The following is a 17,856-nucleotide window of genomic DNA, read 5'->3' as shown; positions in this document are numbered from 1 at the left end:
TGACTTTAACATCCATGTTGATCATCCTGAAGACAAACTCACAACAGATTTCTGTGCAGAGCTTCAAACACTTCTGCAACATGTGAGAGGCCCACACACACTCACGGTCACACACTGGATTTAGTTTTAACAAAAGATGTTATTTCAAACATTATTGTCAAGAACATTGGCCTCTCTGACCATTTCTGTGTTTTCTTTGACATGTCAGTTTTACCTGCTGCCCAAAACACATCAGTAGCTGGAAAAAAGATGTTTAAATGATCACACTGTGTTTATGGAAGCCATGTCTGTGTCAGGGAGCCAAACATCAGACTCTGCTGATTCACTTCTTCACCACTTTTAAACTCATTCATTTCCATTGCACTTGTCATGAATCCTCCATGTATTTTTTCCTGTCAGTCATCAACCAGGACTGGTCAGCCCAAGAAATGTAATGTAATGAAGCTGAGAGATTTTCATGTTGATAGCTCAAAGCTAAGACTGTTCTATAAAAGTTCTATTGAGAGTGTCTTAACTTTCTGTATTCAGTGCTGGGATGGAGCAGTGTCCTTACAAAATAAAAATAATGCTTAAAATAATGTCTTTTGCTAAAAAAAACACGAGGCTGGAAAAAAAGAGAAAACATTCAGTTTTATTGCATTTTATTTAAATGTCATTTAATCTTGACATTTTTGTGGTTACATTTTTTTTCCTTAATTCTGGCTTATTGTATTCTACTTTTTAAAATGTATCCAGCTTTCAAAGAAATATGGGTCTGTGTTTACTGTTAACTCTGGACCCAAAACAGTGGTGGTCCTAAGTGGATACAAGGCAGTGAAAGAAGCCCTGATCAACCATGCGGAAGAGTTTGGAGATCAAAATGTCTCACCCATATCTTATGATACTGATCAGAGACATGGTATGACTTTACTTTACAGAACTTTTTTCTACACCATTTTTTTATATTAGCAGAAGCAAAAATTACTGTAATTTTCATCTGCTAAATGTTACACCTTTTTCTTATGTGTTTTAGTGCAACCTGCTAATGTGTTTTTCTGGATATATTTGATGAGTCTATACTAGTTTGTCATAATATACACTGCACAGTGGCTTCAGGAGGCATTCAGATCTCCTCACTTTTTTCACACTTATTGTGTCTATTTTTACCCATCATAGTCTCTGGAGATAAACTCTTCCACATCCAAATTATTTCCTCATAGTGTGTCATGTAATTGTTTTGTGTCCCTTTCTAAACTGTTTCCAGTCAAACCACTCTGCCACAAATGGGCTCCAGCAGACAAGATTGAGGTTTTTAATACATTTGCAAAATAATCTTTGTTATATCAGTTCCTGGATATATATTAATGGGCAAAATGTCAGTTTTAATATTCAATTTACACTGTAATAATGTGTAAAAGGTAAATGATTCTTTCTGAAGCCACTGTATTTATACTAATAATATATTCACACTGAACTTGTATAGATGTATTTTAACTTGTGTATGATGTATAACAGGAATATTGTTGGCCAAAGGCAAAACGTGGTTGCTCAGCTATCAAATATACTGACTCCTAATTTCAAAACATGGTGAGAAGAGTCAATGAGACCATACGTGTTATAGGTTCTTCATAAATCCAGGTAAGCATGTAGACTGTAAGTTGATTATGGAAACAAATGTATATTTTAGTAATAAGACCAACAATAGGAATATTATTAAAACACAGACTGTTAGGAACCAAAAACTTCATTAAAGTTTCCTGTTAAGCATGAACATGTTTAATTTATAAAACCTACATGGCTTGTTGTTTGGTGCACATTCATCTTTATGAAACAATGTTCTTTTTACTGATGTGGTACAGGGTAACATGTTTCCCCAGCTGATTGGCTGCATAAAAAAACAGCAACTGGTATTAAGAAATGTTGAAGGAATAAGATGTCAAGGATTTAATGAAAAACCTGAAAGAGACACTTAACTCTCACATATGCAGGGACTAGTGGACTGTTTTTTGACTCAGAGATAAGAGGTAAAGCAATATCTTTTACATTTTCCATCTCAGCAAGTGGCAATTGTAGGAGCCAATGAGTTGTTAATGTATTTTGGGCCCTCACCACTTGGGGGCAGTATGTGGACATAGGGTTTTTAAGTCGGTGTTTTATCCACGTAGAGGGAGTAGGCTTGGGGGTGGGGAATGCACACAGTTTTTACCACACTTTGGGAAGTTAAGGCATCCACTATTCATCATTGCAAGTATGTATTTTCATTATGTTTAATAAAGCAAAACCTGTGATGCTTCATCAACAGTAAGCAGTGAAATAGGACCTGATGACAGTATTTCAAACGTGTCTACAAAATCCCAATGTAGCAAAGTGTCAAAAGGTTCAGCAAGTACTTGAAAAGACTTAAGAGACAAAAGGAACAACTTATGATGAATGTAAAAATAGCAGCCAACGATGCAAAGTTGTCAGTTTTAAACCCCAGTGATGTTGGAAGCAGTAAAAAGGCATCATGTAATGACTCAAAGCGTAAAAACCCACATTCATTGAACTCTGATTTACAAGTACATCTTCCTGGTAATTCTACTCAAGTTGCAGTGCACCGTACAACTACACAACAAGCTGCAGGCGTACAGGATGGCACAGCTGATGTTCAAAATAATCCCGTCTCACATTAACAAGTACAAGTTTATTCTTTGCAATCTCATGTCCATCAACAAACTGATACAGGACAAAGTATTTTGTATTTGAGTAATGCTCTTGTTACTTTGCAGATCTATGCTCATATTGGGGCCAGAGAACAGGATTGTTCTTTGTCCATTGTGCCAGTACAGGTAAAATCTAAGCTTGGAGATTTTACAGTAACAACATATGCTTTCTTGGATCCAGGGAGCACTGCCACTTTTTGCACCGAAGGCCTTATGCGGAAGCTGAAGATGACCGGGACAAAGAAGTGCATATTGCTTCGAACAATGGGGCACGAAAATGTAGCAAACACAACTGTGCTCACTGGGCTGGAGATCTCAGTGTTATCTGAAGCTAAATTCATGGATTTGCCAGAAGTCTTTGCTCAGAAGACACTACCTGTAAGTAAAGATAATGTGCTTAATCCAGATGATTTATGAAAATGGAGCTATTTGGATAATGTAAAAATTCCCAAACTGGATGCTGAAATTGAATTGTTAATTGGCACAAATGCTCCAAAGCTCTTGGAACCATGGGAGATCATCAATAGTGAAGGTGATGGACCCTATGCCGTCAAGACCATATTGCGGTGGGTCCTAAACGGTCTTGTGAAGGAAACAGATGACAGGAGGAAGATTGGCTTTCAATCAGTCACTGCTAATAGGATTTCTGTTACCAAGCTGGAAGAACTATTGGTTGCTCAGTACAATCATGATTTTGATGAGAAATCTTCAGAGGATGATTTCAAAATGTCTAGAGAAGATCAGAGGTTTATGAAGATAATGGAACAGTCAATTAGCATTGAAAATGGTCACTATGGTATAGACCTACCCTTCAGAAAGACTGATGTCATCATGCCTAATAATAGGTGCGTTGCAGAACAACGTTTAAAGAGCTTGAAAAGGAAGTTCAGTTGCAACCAGGAGTTTCAAGAAGAGTACACTGCTTTTCTTGCTGATGTTATCGATAAGGGGTATGCTGAAGCAGTACCACAAAATCAGTTACTTCGAGATGATAGTAAAGTGTGGTATATCCCACATCATGGGGTATACCATCCTAAAAAGAAGACCATTAGAGTTGTGTTTGATTGCAGTGCAGTTTTCAAAGGAGTGTCCTTGAATTCACAATTGCTACAAGGCCCAAATCTTACCAACACATTGTTGGGTGTTTTGACTAGATTTAGGCAAGAACATGTGACTTTGATGGCAGACATTCAGGCCATGTTCCACCAAGTAAAAGTATCAAAGAAGAACGTGGATTTTCTTTGTTTTTTATAGTGGCCCAACGGTGATACTACGCAAAGCTTCAAAGAATACAGAATGAAAGTCTATTTGTTTGGAGCTATTTAATCACCAGCTTGCAGCAATTTTGCTTTGAGAAAACTTGCCGAAGATCACAAGGATTGCTTTAAAAATAAAGTCTTGAATTCTATCCTGCATAGCTTTTATGTAGATGATTGTTTAATATCTGTTCCCACAGAAGAGGAGGCGCTTCAAATGGTTAAAGACTTAACTACAGTTTGTTCCAAAGGAGGATTTCAGTTATCCAAATGGATAAGTAATAGCCATTAAGTGCTAGCAAATGTTCCAGAAGAACGTCTGTCAAAATCGACGAAAGATCTCAATCTGGAAAAAGACAACCTGCCTGTGGAAAGAGCGCTTGGCTTGCACTGGTGTGTGGAATCTGATGCATTCATGTTCAAGATTGCTTGTTATGACCCTGGGTCATTATGTGTGAGGTTTGTTGTGATTTGTTTGTTGTTAGCTCTCATCCCCAGTTCTTGGTGTGTGTATGTGAGAGAGAGAAAGGAGTGTGCATGGAGTCTAGGTGGATCCATGGGGTTGGTCCATTCAAACGGAATTGATGTTCCAGGATTGGTCCTGTTCTTCCAGGTCGGAAGACTATATGAAGTTCCAACTAACTGCACCCTGAGAGCTCTTCTCCATCTCTGCCACTCCCAAACCAGCACTCTTTGTTGTAGAACTCTGTATTGGTAAAGAAGCCTATCGATGTGTGGAACAAATTGTAACTTTAGAGAAAGGACTTTGTGACTTTAATTGCACTGTAAATATTGAGCACCAGGCAGCATTTTCTTTTAGTAAGAAGCCCAGTTATTTGATTTACATTTTCTCCTGTTTTTGTTAGGAGACCAGGGTAGAATACCTGTCTTTTTGTTGGTTTTTGTTTGGTTAGGTAATAGCAGGGTTGCCTTGGAGTTTTGGTTGTTATTTTGGGCATTGAGTATTTAAAAATGTGGCAAAATAAATTGCTACCTTTACTTGTATTTGGTGTGCTGCTGGTTCTGTTGAGAGTGGGAAAAGCTTGGAGAAAGCTCACATCGTGTTACGTCCCGGTATCCCCTAGGCCGGGCGTAACATGCTGTAAGTGAAAGACCATATACAAGACGAGGTGTTTTGTCAGTTGTTGGTTCTATTTATGATCCCTTGGGATTTCTTTCCCCACTAATACTTCCTTCCAAGTTGCTGTTACAGGAATTGTGCAAAAGAAACATTGGATGGGATAATGAAATGCCACAAACCCTTTCACGCCAATGGTCTGAGTGGCTGCAAGATCTCAACAAGGTAGCTATGGTGAAAGTTGACAGATGTCTCAGGCCAAAGGATTTTGGAACTATCAGGACAGCTCAACTGCATCACTTTTCAAATGCAAGTCAATGTGGTTATGAAACTGTTTCTTACTTGCGTCTGGAAGATGAAAATAAAATGTTAAGACTTTCCTTCATGCTTGGAAAATCCAGAGTTACTCCTTTGAAACAGATAACTATACCAAGACTTGAACTTGCTGCTGCTGTTTTAGCAGTCAGAATTGACAAGATGCTTAAGAAGTTAACTTCAATGGGATCTAGATAAGTCAGTGTTTTGGACAGACAGCCAGACTGTATAGAAGTATATTGCCAATGATGCCAAAAGGTTTCATACATTTGTAGAGTGTCGTTCATCAGGGATGTAACAGACGTTGTACAGTGGAGACATATTGGTACAAAATTGAATCCGGCTGATGATGCCTCTAGAGCAGGGGTATTCAACTAAAATGTAAAGAGGTCCAGTTAGAGAAAATGTCTTGAAGCAATGGTCCAGAAGATCATAATGTCTGACTAGTTAGTGTGATATATATTTAAGTAGCCTAGTAGTTTTATCAACATCTGCATGTAATCAATACCTGACTGTCAAATCAGATGAAGTCATAATCTTTATGTTGTGTCTCATAATGGCGTTTCACATTGGCACTTTTAATAAGTGCCACGGTTTCTGAATATATGAGACACACTGGTTTAGTGTTCCCAGTGGGAAGTATGAACAGAAACTTTTCGTTTTTTGGAGGGCGCCATTTGTTCCTTATTTTTCTCTCCCTTTCTCCGTCTCACTCGGCTGTTTCTCTCCCTTTGTTTTCAACATGTATCGCCTTTTTTCTTTTTCTTTGTAACCGTCTTTTCATGTGTAACTTGCCTCTAGCTCTGTTTACACTGTAGCGTCGTAATGTTTACTGCTGGGAATGCACAGACTTGATTGGCTGAGTGGTATCACGTGGGATGGCTCAACTCGCATGCAATTGGTCTGTGCATTTCCACTACCATGAAGTCTACAAAAGCCGGTGGACATAAAAGCGTCCCGTTAGGTTTTAAATCATAACCTTCTCTAGGTACGGGTCCGTATGGGGCAGCTTTTGGGTCCGCACCCGGACCGCGGTCCGCCTGTTAGTGACCTAGGCTCTAGAGGCATGTCTATTGAAAACTTCTTGAAGTCCAGCAGATGGATACAGGGTCCAGATTTTCTGTTAGAATCTTGAGGATGGCTACAATCCTCTTTTGACCGAGCCTTGATGGATGATCCCGAGGTAAAAAAAGATACAGTGGTAAACGCTGCCATTTCAAACTGTTCTGACAGTGCTACTCATCAACTCCTGAACTATTTTTCTGATTGGACAAAACTGAAAACTGCAGTGGCATGGATTTTAAAGTTCAAAGAAGTTCTTTTGAAGCTCAAGCAACAAAGAAAACACATTCAGTCCTCATTTACTTCTGGAACGAGCAATTCCACTGTAAAGCAGGACAGAGTTAAGGAGGAAATGAGAAGGTTTCGAACTAGATTCTATGGTCAAAGTCTTACACCACATGATCTTTCTCAAGCGGAATCAGCAATTATTGGATTTTCTCAATATGAAGCACTCAAACAAGAAATTTCTTCCTTGCAAAGTGGAACATCTGGAGTTTAAAGGTCTAGTAACATCTACAAGCTTGATCCAGTATTGATGGATGGTTTACTTAGAGTGAGTGGAAGACTGGTAGAGCAGCAATGCCCGAGGAAACAAAACACCAGTTATCTTACCAAAAGAACATCATGTACCTTAGACAGAAAGAACATCATGTATCCAAACATATTATGAAACATGTTCATAAACAACTGGGTCATGCAGGGAGAAATCACATGTTGTCAACATTACGAAAGAGGTACTGGATTATTGATGCAAACTCTGCTTGTAGAAAGGTAATCTCTGAATGTGTTGTGTGTTGACGTTTTCAAGGCAAAATTGGAGAACAGAAAATGGCTGACTTGCCAAAAGAAAGGATCATGCCGGATTTGCCTCCTTTTTCCAACACAGGTGTGGATTACTTTGGACCTGTTGATGTGAAGAAAGGTTGCAGTGTTGTTAAAAGATATGGAGTTTTGTTTACCTGCATGACCAGTCGAGCAGTACACCTTGTACACATCCTACTCTCTGGATACAAATTCCTGCATAAATTGCAGTCGTCGTTTTATGTGCCGTCGTGGCCAAGTATTGCATTTAAGATCTGACAATGGCACAAATTTTATTGGAGCAGAGAGAGAGCTTAGAAATGCTTTAAAGAGTTTGGATCATGATAAAATTCAACGTACTAAACAGCTATAGGTCACACATCAAGGGAAGTGTTATAGAGCAGGTTGAACAAATGTCTGTGCAATATTTAAGTGAATATTATAGACATGTAAAGGTTCTCAAAAAAATAAAGACCTTTTTATTTGAACTATCAACTAAGAATGTTCATTGCTTATTCTGTGACCAGAGCAGGTTCAGGAGGAGCAGACCAGGGTGATCGGAACCGTCAGGTCTGTGTAGATGACCAGAAAAAACATCCTTACACTGATGCTGTCATCCATGAGACACAGAGACTGGCTAATAATGTCTCCATAGCCATTCCTCACAAAACACAATATCCAATTTTGCAACATTTTGTCTTTTCAGGACGTTGGGTGTGTCTTGGAAAGAGTTTGGCAAAGATGGAATTATTCCTTTTTTATGTCTCTCCTCCAGCATTTTTGCTTCACTTTTCCACCTGGAGTCATACAGGATAAACTGCATCTGACACCAGACCACAATGACTTGTGGGCTGTCAGTTGCTAATGAGAAAGAGAGCTGGAGGAGGTACACCATTATTTAGTATGACTTTGTGGCTTTTCATAGGTTGTATCTCTAACCTAATGCTGCTTAATTCAACTCAAATTCAATTCAGTTTTATTTGTATAGTACCAAATCACAATACAATCATCTCAAGGCACTTTACAAAGAAACAAAAACAAAAGCCAACAGCAGCACTTTATGAGCAAGCACTTGGTGACAGTGGAGAGGAAAAACTGCCTTTAACCAAACCTCCTTAGTTTGGGCAGGCACCTGCCTCAACTGGTTCATGAAGCTGTGAGTAAATCACATAAAATTTGCTCCTGACCAAATCTGACTGAAACATAACAGAGTTGTAAAAGAGGATACTCAGGAGACTACATTGGAAAGTAAAGATGAATTCATAACCAAAATGTTTAGAACTGCTGCAGTGGTTGACATTAGTTTCCTAACTCGAAGGCTATTTAGGTTTTTGCATAGGCGGCAATTTGTTGAGTCACTGAATAAACTGCCCAGTTTATCCAGGACTTGTATTAAATAAAAGAACCATCATTCTGCTTACATTAACAATAGATGTGTAGATGTCTTTCAGTGGGTGGATACAGTTGGTAAGGCTGATGTGCAAAGGGTCCAGTTTTTGTGACATTCCACACAAGACAAATATAAAATTTCAGAAAATGTTTTGTTGAGAAAGTAATGAAAATGAGATGGTTTCTTAATCAAGGCTAACAACTAGTGGTACTTTCCACAGTTTCACAAGATCTGTGATTGGCTGGCACAGGAGCTCATTCACACCTACTCAGGACATGACAATCATGTCATTAATATGATTGATGATGATGTGACTGGCCAAGGTATTTCTGAAAGGAGGTGCCAACTCTTGGTTGATAGTTCCGCCCAAATGCAAACTCCTAAATATCTGCAACAATTTTAAACCAAGACATAATAGAAAGTTCTGCCTGGCAACTGCCTTTCATTTCAGCGAAGAGATCTTTGGACTCCCAGTTAGGGCAGCTGTCAGACGTCTGTATGATCATGTTGGAAGTTCTTTTCCAGTCCTCCCTATTTTGGGTCACCGTGTGCCTTCTCGTCTTCCTCTTTCTTCACTCCAACTTCAGCTCCCAAAAAAAGAGGACAGATCCTCCAGGACCCAAACCTCTTGCCCTGCTTGGTAACCTGCTTCATGTGGATTTCAAGAGACTCGACAGTTCGCTTTTTGATGTGAGAAATGTGTTGTCTACAAAAAATGTCATCCTTCCATTGCTCTAATAGGAATGTATTGGTTTTTTTGAGTATATAAGTTACATATACAAACGTGTTCATTATGATTCAGTAAACCTTTTATCTAGTACTGTGACTCTCACTTTTACCTGCCTCTGTGTTTTTAGCTGTCCAAGAAATATGGGCCAGTGTTCACAGTCCACTTTGGACTTAAGAAGGTGTTGGTCCTGGCAGGATACAGAACCGTCAAGCAGGCTCTGATCAACCATGCCAAAGAGTTTGGAGACAGAGAGGTCACACCCATTTTTCATGATTTCAGCAAAGAACATGGTAAGAAAATGTTTTGGGAGTTTTCTTTTACCTGTTTTCGTGCTCATTAAAGCAGTTCGCCCACTTTTGTTTCCAGGCATATTATTTTCCAATGGTGACCTGTGGAAAGAAATGAGACGTTTTGCTCTAACGACACTGAGAAATTTTGGGATGGGCAAGAAGTTAAGTGAAGGGAAAATCATTGAGGAATGTCACTACCTGATTGAAGAATTTGAAAAACAAGAAGGTAACAGAAAGTACTACAGAGATTTCTATACATATCAGCACCCAGTTTAACATTTGAGGTATTTACCCAAATTAAACAGTATATGGCAAAATAATTATACATTATTCTAATACATTCAAACTTTTGTAAAACTTCAATTCCAGGATTTGTCACTAATTGATTACAATAACTACAGTAATTGAAAAAACTTAGTAACACTCCAAACAAGCCACTGTCATCAGCCCTTGACACAAACGCAGCCAGCTTTGAACACATTTCTTAACTATTTAATTAACTCATGTACAGTTTGTGTCTAACTCATGTCCACTACTCTGTTTCTCTCAGGTAAAGCCTTCGACAACACCAAGACAATTGATTACGCAGTTTCAAACATAATATCAGCGATCATGTTTGGAAAGCGGTTTGAATACAAAGACCCTGCATTTCAAACTATGTTGAAAAGAAACCGTGAATCCATCCATCTGACTGGATCAACTTCCATCCTGGTACTATAAACATCAGATGATTATATAAAAACAATTTACATTGCTCTGTATTAAGAACTTGGTAACTGATGGCTTGTGAAATTAAATATACTGCTGTGATAGTCCATTAAATAGTGAATCTTTATTTTAAAGAGCCTAAGTGACAAAACATTACTGAAATAATAGCTTCATAGAGTTGATGTGTAGATGTTTACAATTTGCTCTAACATTTAATATAATATTTAAGTACAAGTACCAGGAATTCATTCAGTGCTGTGGTTAGCACTGACACCTCACAGCAATAAGGTTTCAATCCTATTCGAGCCCAGGAATTATCTGTGTGGACTTTGTTTTTTCCAGGTCTGTGTGTTTCATCTGGGTGCTCTGGCTTCCTAACAGAATCCAAAGCCATGCAGAATGGGTTTAGGGTGACTCTGAATCACTGTGTTAGGGTTTGATTTTTGTGACGTCCGGTATTGGACTTTTATTTTGGTTTATAAGGTAGGTAGCTTTATGTTGATTAGTTAGGATTGGCAGGACACTTGGGTCCTCGCTTCATCCTTCAGTCACCTCCACATAACACTGTGGGTGTGAGTGTTTGTCTGTCTCCTCGTCAACACTGGAATAGACTAGTGATCCGTCTAGGGCAAGGGTCGGCAACCTTAAACACTCAAAGAGCCATTTGGACCCATTTTCCACAGAAAAGAAAACACCGCGAGCCGCAAAACCCTTTTGAAATCTAAAATAAAATAACACAGGATAAAACGTTTCTTGCCTTTATTCTATGTCTTTTAAATATTCTCCGTCTGTGAACGGTTTCCCGAGCCTGGACATTTCATGAGCGGCCACAAAACTAGCGGATGTGGTTGAATTTGCAGATTTCATCCACTTCTTACATTTTTTTTTTGCTCATATCAACCTTCCTCATCAGTTCTGAAACGGCTTTTTTCTCTCATCTCCATCGGGATATTTTTGAGCAAAGGCTGTGTGTTTATTCTGGAAATGTCTTGCAACATTAGACTTTTTGTTGTTTGCCAGTTTCTCATCACATATTAAGCAGACTGGTAAACCAGTCTCGTCAGCGGTGAAAGCAAATGAATGTGCCCACGTAGCATTAAACGTTGTTTTCTTCAGACACTTTTCTTTTCTTAGAGTTCTCCATAGTTGGTTTACCTGGGGTCTAAAAATGACAGAGATCGCGCGCAGGCAGCTGTCGCACATTGGCGGTTGTGACGAATATTAAGAGCGAATTTTTTTATCATGTTTTATTTAGATTTTACAAGATCACCATAATTTTCTAATTTGGAATTACATTTTAAAAACTAACTAAACTAAAATACATTTTAATTAAATACTCGTTTTTTATTTTCCAAGGCCGTAGGGAGCCGCAGCAGAGAGACAAAAGAGCCGCGGGTTTCCGACCCCTGGTCTAGGGTGTAGCCCGCCACCTCTTGCCCAGTGTGAGCTGCGAGTTCATGACTCTCACAAATGAATTTCACAATGAATTTTACAATTTGTTTTGTATTTTGCGTTATTACAGATCTACAACCTGTTTCCTTGGCTGGGCCCTTGTATTAAAAACTGGAGGCGTTTGATGGAGTTTTTGGAGGACTACGAAGTGCAAGTTAAAGGCATAATAGAGGATCTGAAGCAAACTCAGAACCCTGAGTTGTGCAGATGCTTTGTTGATGCGTTCCTGACCCATAAGCAAAATCTGGAGGTAAGGTTTTAGAACTCCAGTGAATCCACTCATAGACTGAAATTACCCATAAGTCAAACAATCATTATCTGTTTTCTGTGTGATTCAATAGGAGTCTGGCATCAAGAATTTACACTACAATGATGACAACCTGCTCTACAGTGTGATGGATTTAATGTTGGCTGGATCTGAGACCACAGGAACTACAATTCAGTGGTGTCTACTTTTCATGGCCAAGTACCCTCATATTCAAGGTGCCAAAAACATGGCAGAATGGTCATCTCAGATAACATGAAATCTGAGTTACATGTTTATCAGATTAACGTCTTATTTCTGTGCCATCAGATAAAGTTCAGGAGGAGCTGGACAGGGTAGTTGGAAGCCGTCAGGTCCAAGTAGAGGACAGGAGGAACCTCCCGTACACTGACGCTGTCATCCATGAGACACAGAGAATGGCCAACATTGGCCCCATGGCCATTCCGCACAAAACCAACCAAGATGTCATGTTCCAAGGATACTTCATCAAAAAAGTCAGAGGACTGTTGGATATGTTCGTCCTTGTGAACAGTTCATTCTAAAACGTATAAGTTATAGTTTTCTTCTTTTGCATACAGGGGACGACAGTGTTTCCTCTTCTCACTTCTGTACTGTATGATGAGAGCGAATGGAAGACCCCATACACTTTTAACCCTTCTCATTTCCTGGATAAAGAGGGCAGATTTATCAGGAGTGATGTCTTCATGGCCTTCTCTGCAGGTAGAACTTTTTTAGGCTTTTGCTCTTTTACTTTACAGATTTTACTGTTGCCCGCACACGACCCAGCTTGTGTCTTGCAGGTCGCAGGATGTGTATTGGAGAGAGTCTGGCCAGAATGGAGCTCTTCCTCTTCATCACGTCCCTCCTCCAGCGCTTTCGTTTCGCTCCTCCACCTGGAGTTTCAGAGGATGAACTGGATGTGACACCACTTGTGGGTTTCACCCTCACTCCTTTACCTCACAAACTGTGTGCTGTTAGTCGCCAGTGAGAACTGGGACCATTATTGTGGCTGAAAATAAGCTTCTCTGGTTGAGTCAAAACTTGTGTCTTCTGCAATAGTTCATTGTAATCTGATCTGCAGAACAGAGAGCAGTATGCTGGCCTGATTAGAAAACAGTTCACATGCTTCCTTAAATATTTTTGCCTTCACTCATGTTGACACGTTTACTTGTTTACTTTGATAAGTGCTTTTATTCATTATATAACTTCATGTTTGAAATGCACCAAACAAATTTCTCTTTATTTCACTGAAAATATGAACAGTCTTAAATTTATGTAAACACCTGCTTCTTTGTAATAACACACGGTACACTATTAATGGTTACACCTTCATTTATTGTATTAAATATGACCAAAAATGACAGAAGCAGCTGATGCGATCGCAGTTTAGTTGTGTGTCGAACTGCCGTGTTTGTGCGTCCTGCATCCATTCCTGTGTTTTCATGTTCATCTCGTTAGAGATTTGAACCATGTAAATAAAGTCTGAATACAAATGTCACATTATAGGTTTTCTTTCTAGTCTGTCAGTTTGTTGTCATGTTTTTCCAAGACTGTATGTTTTCGGATAAAACAGCACATTGTTAGAAAATACACTCAATGACAAAATTTTACAGTGACAGGAAACTGCAGAAGCAGCTGAGTTTTCTCGGTGTGTGAGTGAGAGACAGAGCCTTCCTTATTAAACAGCTGCACTTTCTCTCCTTAAATCTGAACTGAAAACTCTGTTTTCCTCCACATTGTGATTACTTCAACTGAAAACTGACACACTGTGTGGCGGGTTCAGTATTTGATGCTCTGGTTGACTTTCAGTTCGTAATCACCTGCAGAAAACCTCCAAGGTCTGTGCGTAAAAGCAGCGCGGACACGTTTGCGCCCAGGCTGACCCATCGAATCTGTACTGACGTGTTTGTGGGTCTGCGCCCGTTACTGTGTTTTCATGTTCACCCACAAATGATGTTTAATCCAAGTAAATAAGGTTTTAATAAAAATGGCCCAATATACATTTTTTATCTAGTTTGTCATTTTGTTTAATGTTGTAAAGGAAAAACAAACCAACAATATTTCCACATTTTATTCAATGTTTCGTTGACAGAAACAGGTTCCAACATGAGCTCTCACTTTATTCAAGACTGTGTTTCTTAGGAGAAAACAGCTCATTGTTCTAAAATATATTCAGTGACTGAAGTTTACAAAGAGACAGAAGCAGCCGATCTGATCGCAGTTTAGTTGTGTGTGTCTCCTGCTGTCACCGTCATCCGCAGTAAACAAAGTGTGTGTGTTCATGTTGTCGTTGAGGTGGTGAACACGGAGCTTAAAGTCCAGTTCGCTCGGCTCCTCGTCCGTCAGCACAGTGAGTGTTTCATCATATGACAGACTCAGTCTCCGCACAGTCTCTCTCTCTGAAGATGTTCGTGGCAGCAAAGCTCTCACAGAGCGAACACACCGTCCGCGCAGCGACTACAGGCTCCTGCTCTGCTGCTGGAAGACACGCTGCTTCTGGTGCTGCTTTCACACTTTGGTCTGTGTGCGGAAACAGTGGAGCCAATCGCGTTGGAGCAAGTCGCCGCCCCGTTCAGCTCGAAGGGAGACAGCACACACAGATCACTGCGTTGACGCTGCTACTCTGCTCTGTTGCTGTCGAAGATCCTCCTCAGCAGCGGATCGACAGGAGATCACAAGGAGCCTCACTCCGTTGTAGTAAATGACGACAACATAGCGGTTAGGTTCTTCGTAGTCCGGCTGGAGGTGAAACCGGGAGAAGAAGCTCCAGAGAGTCCGCAGGGCAGCGATCATTTTCCCGATGAGTTCACTACTCAGTGTGAGAAAGTGAGATTGACTCTGGATTCAAAATGAGCGACAGCCTGTGTTTCGGAGATTTAGTCAAAACTCTTCGGTCTTAAGTTCGGGACCTTCTTGGCGCGATGCGATTGAAGTGCTGATACAAAATTAGATTGATTAGATTTATGAAGAACTCTTAGCCCAGTTTCTTCGTGCACTCAGACAATCGATGTTTGGTCGGATGAGTTGTCATTGTTGACCAGCACTCTTCACATCCGTCCGACCAACAGTCTTCACATCCGTCCGACCAGCACTCTTCACATCCGTCCGACCAACAGTCTTCACATCCGTCCGACCAGCACTCTTCACATCCGTCCGACCAACAGTCTTCACATCCGTCCGACCAGCACTCTTCACATCCGTCCGACCAGCACTCTTCACATCCGTCCGACCAGCACTCTTCACATCCGTCCGACCAGCAGTCTTCACATCCGTCCGACCAACAGTCTTCACATCCGTCCGACCAGCACTCTTCACATCCGTCCGACCAGCACTCTTCACATCCGTCCGACCAACAGTCTTCACATCCGTCCGACCAACAGTCTTCACATCCGTCCGACCAGCACTCTTCACATCCGTCCGACCAGCACTCTTCACATCCGTCCGACCAGCAGTCTTCACATCCGTCCGACCAGCACTCTTCACATCCGTCCGACCAGCACTCTTCACATCCGTCCGACCAGCACTCTTCACATCCGTCCGACCAACAGTCTTCACATCCGTCCGACCAGCACTCTTCACATCCGTCCGACCAGCACTCTTCACATCCGTCCGACCACAGTCTTCACATCCCACTCTTCACATCCGTCCGACCAGCACTCTTCACATCCGTCCGACCAGCAGTCTTCACATCCGTCCGACCAGCCCTCTTCACATCCGTCCGACCAACACTCTTCACATCCGTCCGACCAACAGTCTTCACATCTGTCCGACCAACACTCTTCGTGTCCCAATGAATTCACTACTCACTGTGAGAAAAAAGCAGACTGACTCTGGATTCAAAATGAGCGACAGCCTGTGTGCCGACGTTTTATTGTAAAAATCTTCGGTCTTCCGAAAATTCCTGACATTCTTGCTGCGATCCGGCCTCCGATCGCCGATTGATGTGCTGAGGTGAATCTTCAACAGTAACAGAGCAGAGTAGCAGAGTGAAGGCAGGGATCTGTGCGAAGGTATCGTCCTTCTCGCTCCACTGTTTCCGCACACAGACCAGTCTTCGTACCTGCTGCTCGATAATAATCGTGTACTTTGAAAAACAAACCTGCGATTGAACCTTCGAGTGAGAGACAGAGCCTTCCTTATTAAACAGCTACACTTTCTCTCTTTAAATCTGACCCGAAAACTCTGTCTTAACAACATTTCCTGTTTTTCTCCACATCCTCTTTGTGATTAATTCAACTGAAAACTGAGACACTGTGTTAGATTTCTTCATTTGTGTCTTTAATAACAAACTGACATGAAATATTTTCTTAGCTATTTTAACTGTGATCTGTAATGATAATTGCCACATTGTGGAGATATTTGAATTAGTTTTCCCCAGAGTTCAGGGTGTCATTCATGCTTCCAGTCTCCGCCTCCAGCCTCCAGTCTGAACCTACACTGCTCCATTGCGGAAGTTGAACCTCAGTCTTCAGCAGCCGCGTTATGAGGATCACCAAGAAGTCCGCGCTGCTCCTCGTAGGTCAGTCTTGTTCAGAGCCGAGCGGAGACATTTCAGAGAGTGTGTCGGAGAAACTGTGTTAGGATGTGTGTCCTCTTTAAAACTCAATAAAACTCGAACTACCGTGTTTGTGCCTCCTGCATCAATTCATGTGGAGTAAATAAGGTTTTAATAAAAATGGCACATTATACATATTTTATCTAGTTTGTCATTTTGAAACAAACTGAACACGTTTGAAATTTTCAAAACAAACCAACTATATTTCAACATTTTATTCAGTGTTTCGTTTTTTAATCACATGTCCTGGTTTTGATCTAATGTAAAAGAACTTCTGCACTGCAGAACTGGGCAGCAGTTTCACAGGATTCATGTTTTCTCACATGGATCAGTAACTGATCTCTTCTTACAAGGGTTTTTGGACAGTAAGGGCAGTGAAAGTGAGAAGATGTCGACAGGACTGTAGACCACATTTAAAAATGGTGAATTCTGCAACATCCAAACAGAAGATAAATTAATATCTTGTTGACATATTGATGCCTGCAAGCAGTGAGCTCACACTTCAAATATGAAAAGGGCAAAACATTATAGTTCTGTCAGCTAAAAGTTAATTCATACTGAAAGACCAATAGTCTATATTAACAACACACTGAACTAGCACGTCGACAGTTTTATAATCACTTGCTATTCCTCACATTTAGTTTCACACAACTTTATGTTGAATCCGAGCATGATTCTTAATGTGGTTCTCAAATTTTGACATCCAGCTCCGTCCATCCAGTCCCGCCCATCCAGCTCCGCCCAATCACATCCAGCGCAGCTCAATGTGTCTCTGTATAACTTCACGTTACATACACACACACACAGTGAACCTGAACTGGCTGTGGCTGTGGTTCCTTGATGGGGTTTCATTATTAATATGTTCTTTTTTTCCGCGAACACAACACATAAACGGATGTTGCAGGACGCACAACCCGCCACATTGTGTCATAGGCCAATGTTAGTGTTGTGATTTTGTAGGTACTTAAATGCAACCTTACCACAATAATAATAATAATTCTTATTAATAATAATAATAATAATAATAATAATATGTATTAATAAATTGATGATATACATTATTATTATGGTTCTCATTATTAATAATTATATTGCCATTAATAATACGTAATAATAATAATTATTATTATCTGTATGTGTAGGGCAGTTTTCGAATCAAAGTGACAAAGTTCTGCACAAGATGTTAAAAACAATGAATAAACTCATGTAACTATAAACCTACAAACAAAAGTAAAGTGCAGTATTATAGATACAGCCACAGCCAAGTACTCAT

The 17,856-nt window shown here is 40.3% G+C and overlaps 1 protein-coding gene across 1 annotated transcript; it reads left to right on the top strand.

The window, feature by feature from the left end:
• The first annotated feature begins 8,915 nt into the window (after window positions 1–8,915).
• On the top strand, window positions 8,916–13,188 carry LOC113140453 (cytochrome P450 2K1-like). The gene is made up of 9 exons (XM_026324255.1): window positions 8,916–9,273; window positions 9,441–9,603; window positions 9,680–9,829; window positions 10,154–10,314; window positions 11,834–12,013; window positions 12,105–12,246; window positions 12,338–12,522; window positions 12,607–12,748; window positions 12,829–13,188. Exons 1-9 carry the CDS (start codon window positions 9,082–9,084, stop codon window positions 13,014–13,016), a joined length of 1,503 nt encoding a protein of 500 aa, XP_026180040.1. The 5' UTR covers window positions 8,916–9,081; the 3' UTR covers window positions 13,017–13,188.
• Window positions 13,189–17,856: the final 4,668 nt, after the last annotated feature.

The sequence above is a fragment of the Mastacembelus armatus genome, chromosome 8 (genome assembly GCF_900324485.2).
Source record: "Mastacembelus armatus chromosome 8, fMasArm1.2, whole genome shotgun sequence".
NCBI lineage: Eukaryota > Metazoa > Chordata > Actinopteri > Synbranchiformes > Mastacembelidae > Mastacembelus > Mastacembelus armatus.
Note: the sequence above shows the minus strand (reverse complement) of the source record. Positions and strands in the feature narration are given on the sequence as shown.

What these genes read in the sequence shown, in the direction of transcription:
- LOC113140453 (XM_026324255.1), top strand. Translation starts at nt 9,082, where the DNA reads ATGATCATGTTGGAAGTTCTTTTCCAGTCCTCCCTATTTTGGGTCACC. An exon ending in CCCATAAGCAAAATCTGGAG is followed by an intron (nt 12,014 to 12,104) that starts GTAAGGTTTTAG and finishes GTGATTCAATAG; the next exon opens with GAGTCTGGCATCAAGAATTT. An exon ending in AAGGATACTTCATCAAAAAA is followed by an intron (nt 12,523 to 12,606) that starts GTCAGAGGACTG and finishes TTTTGCATACAG; the next exon opens with GGGACGACAGTGTTTCCTCT.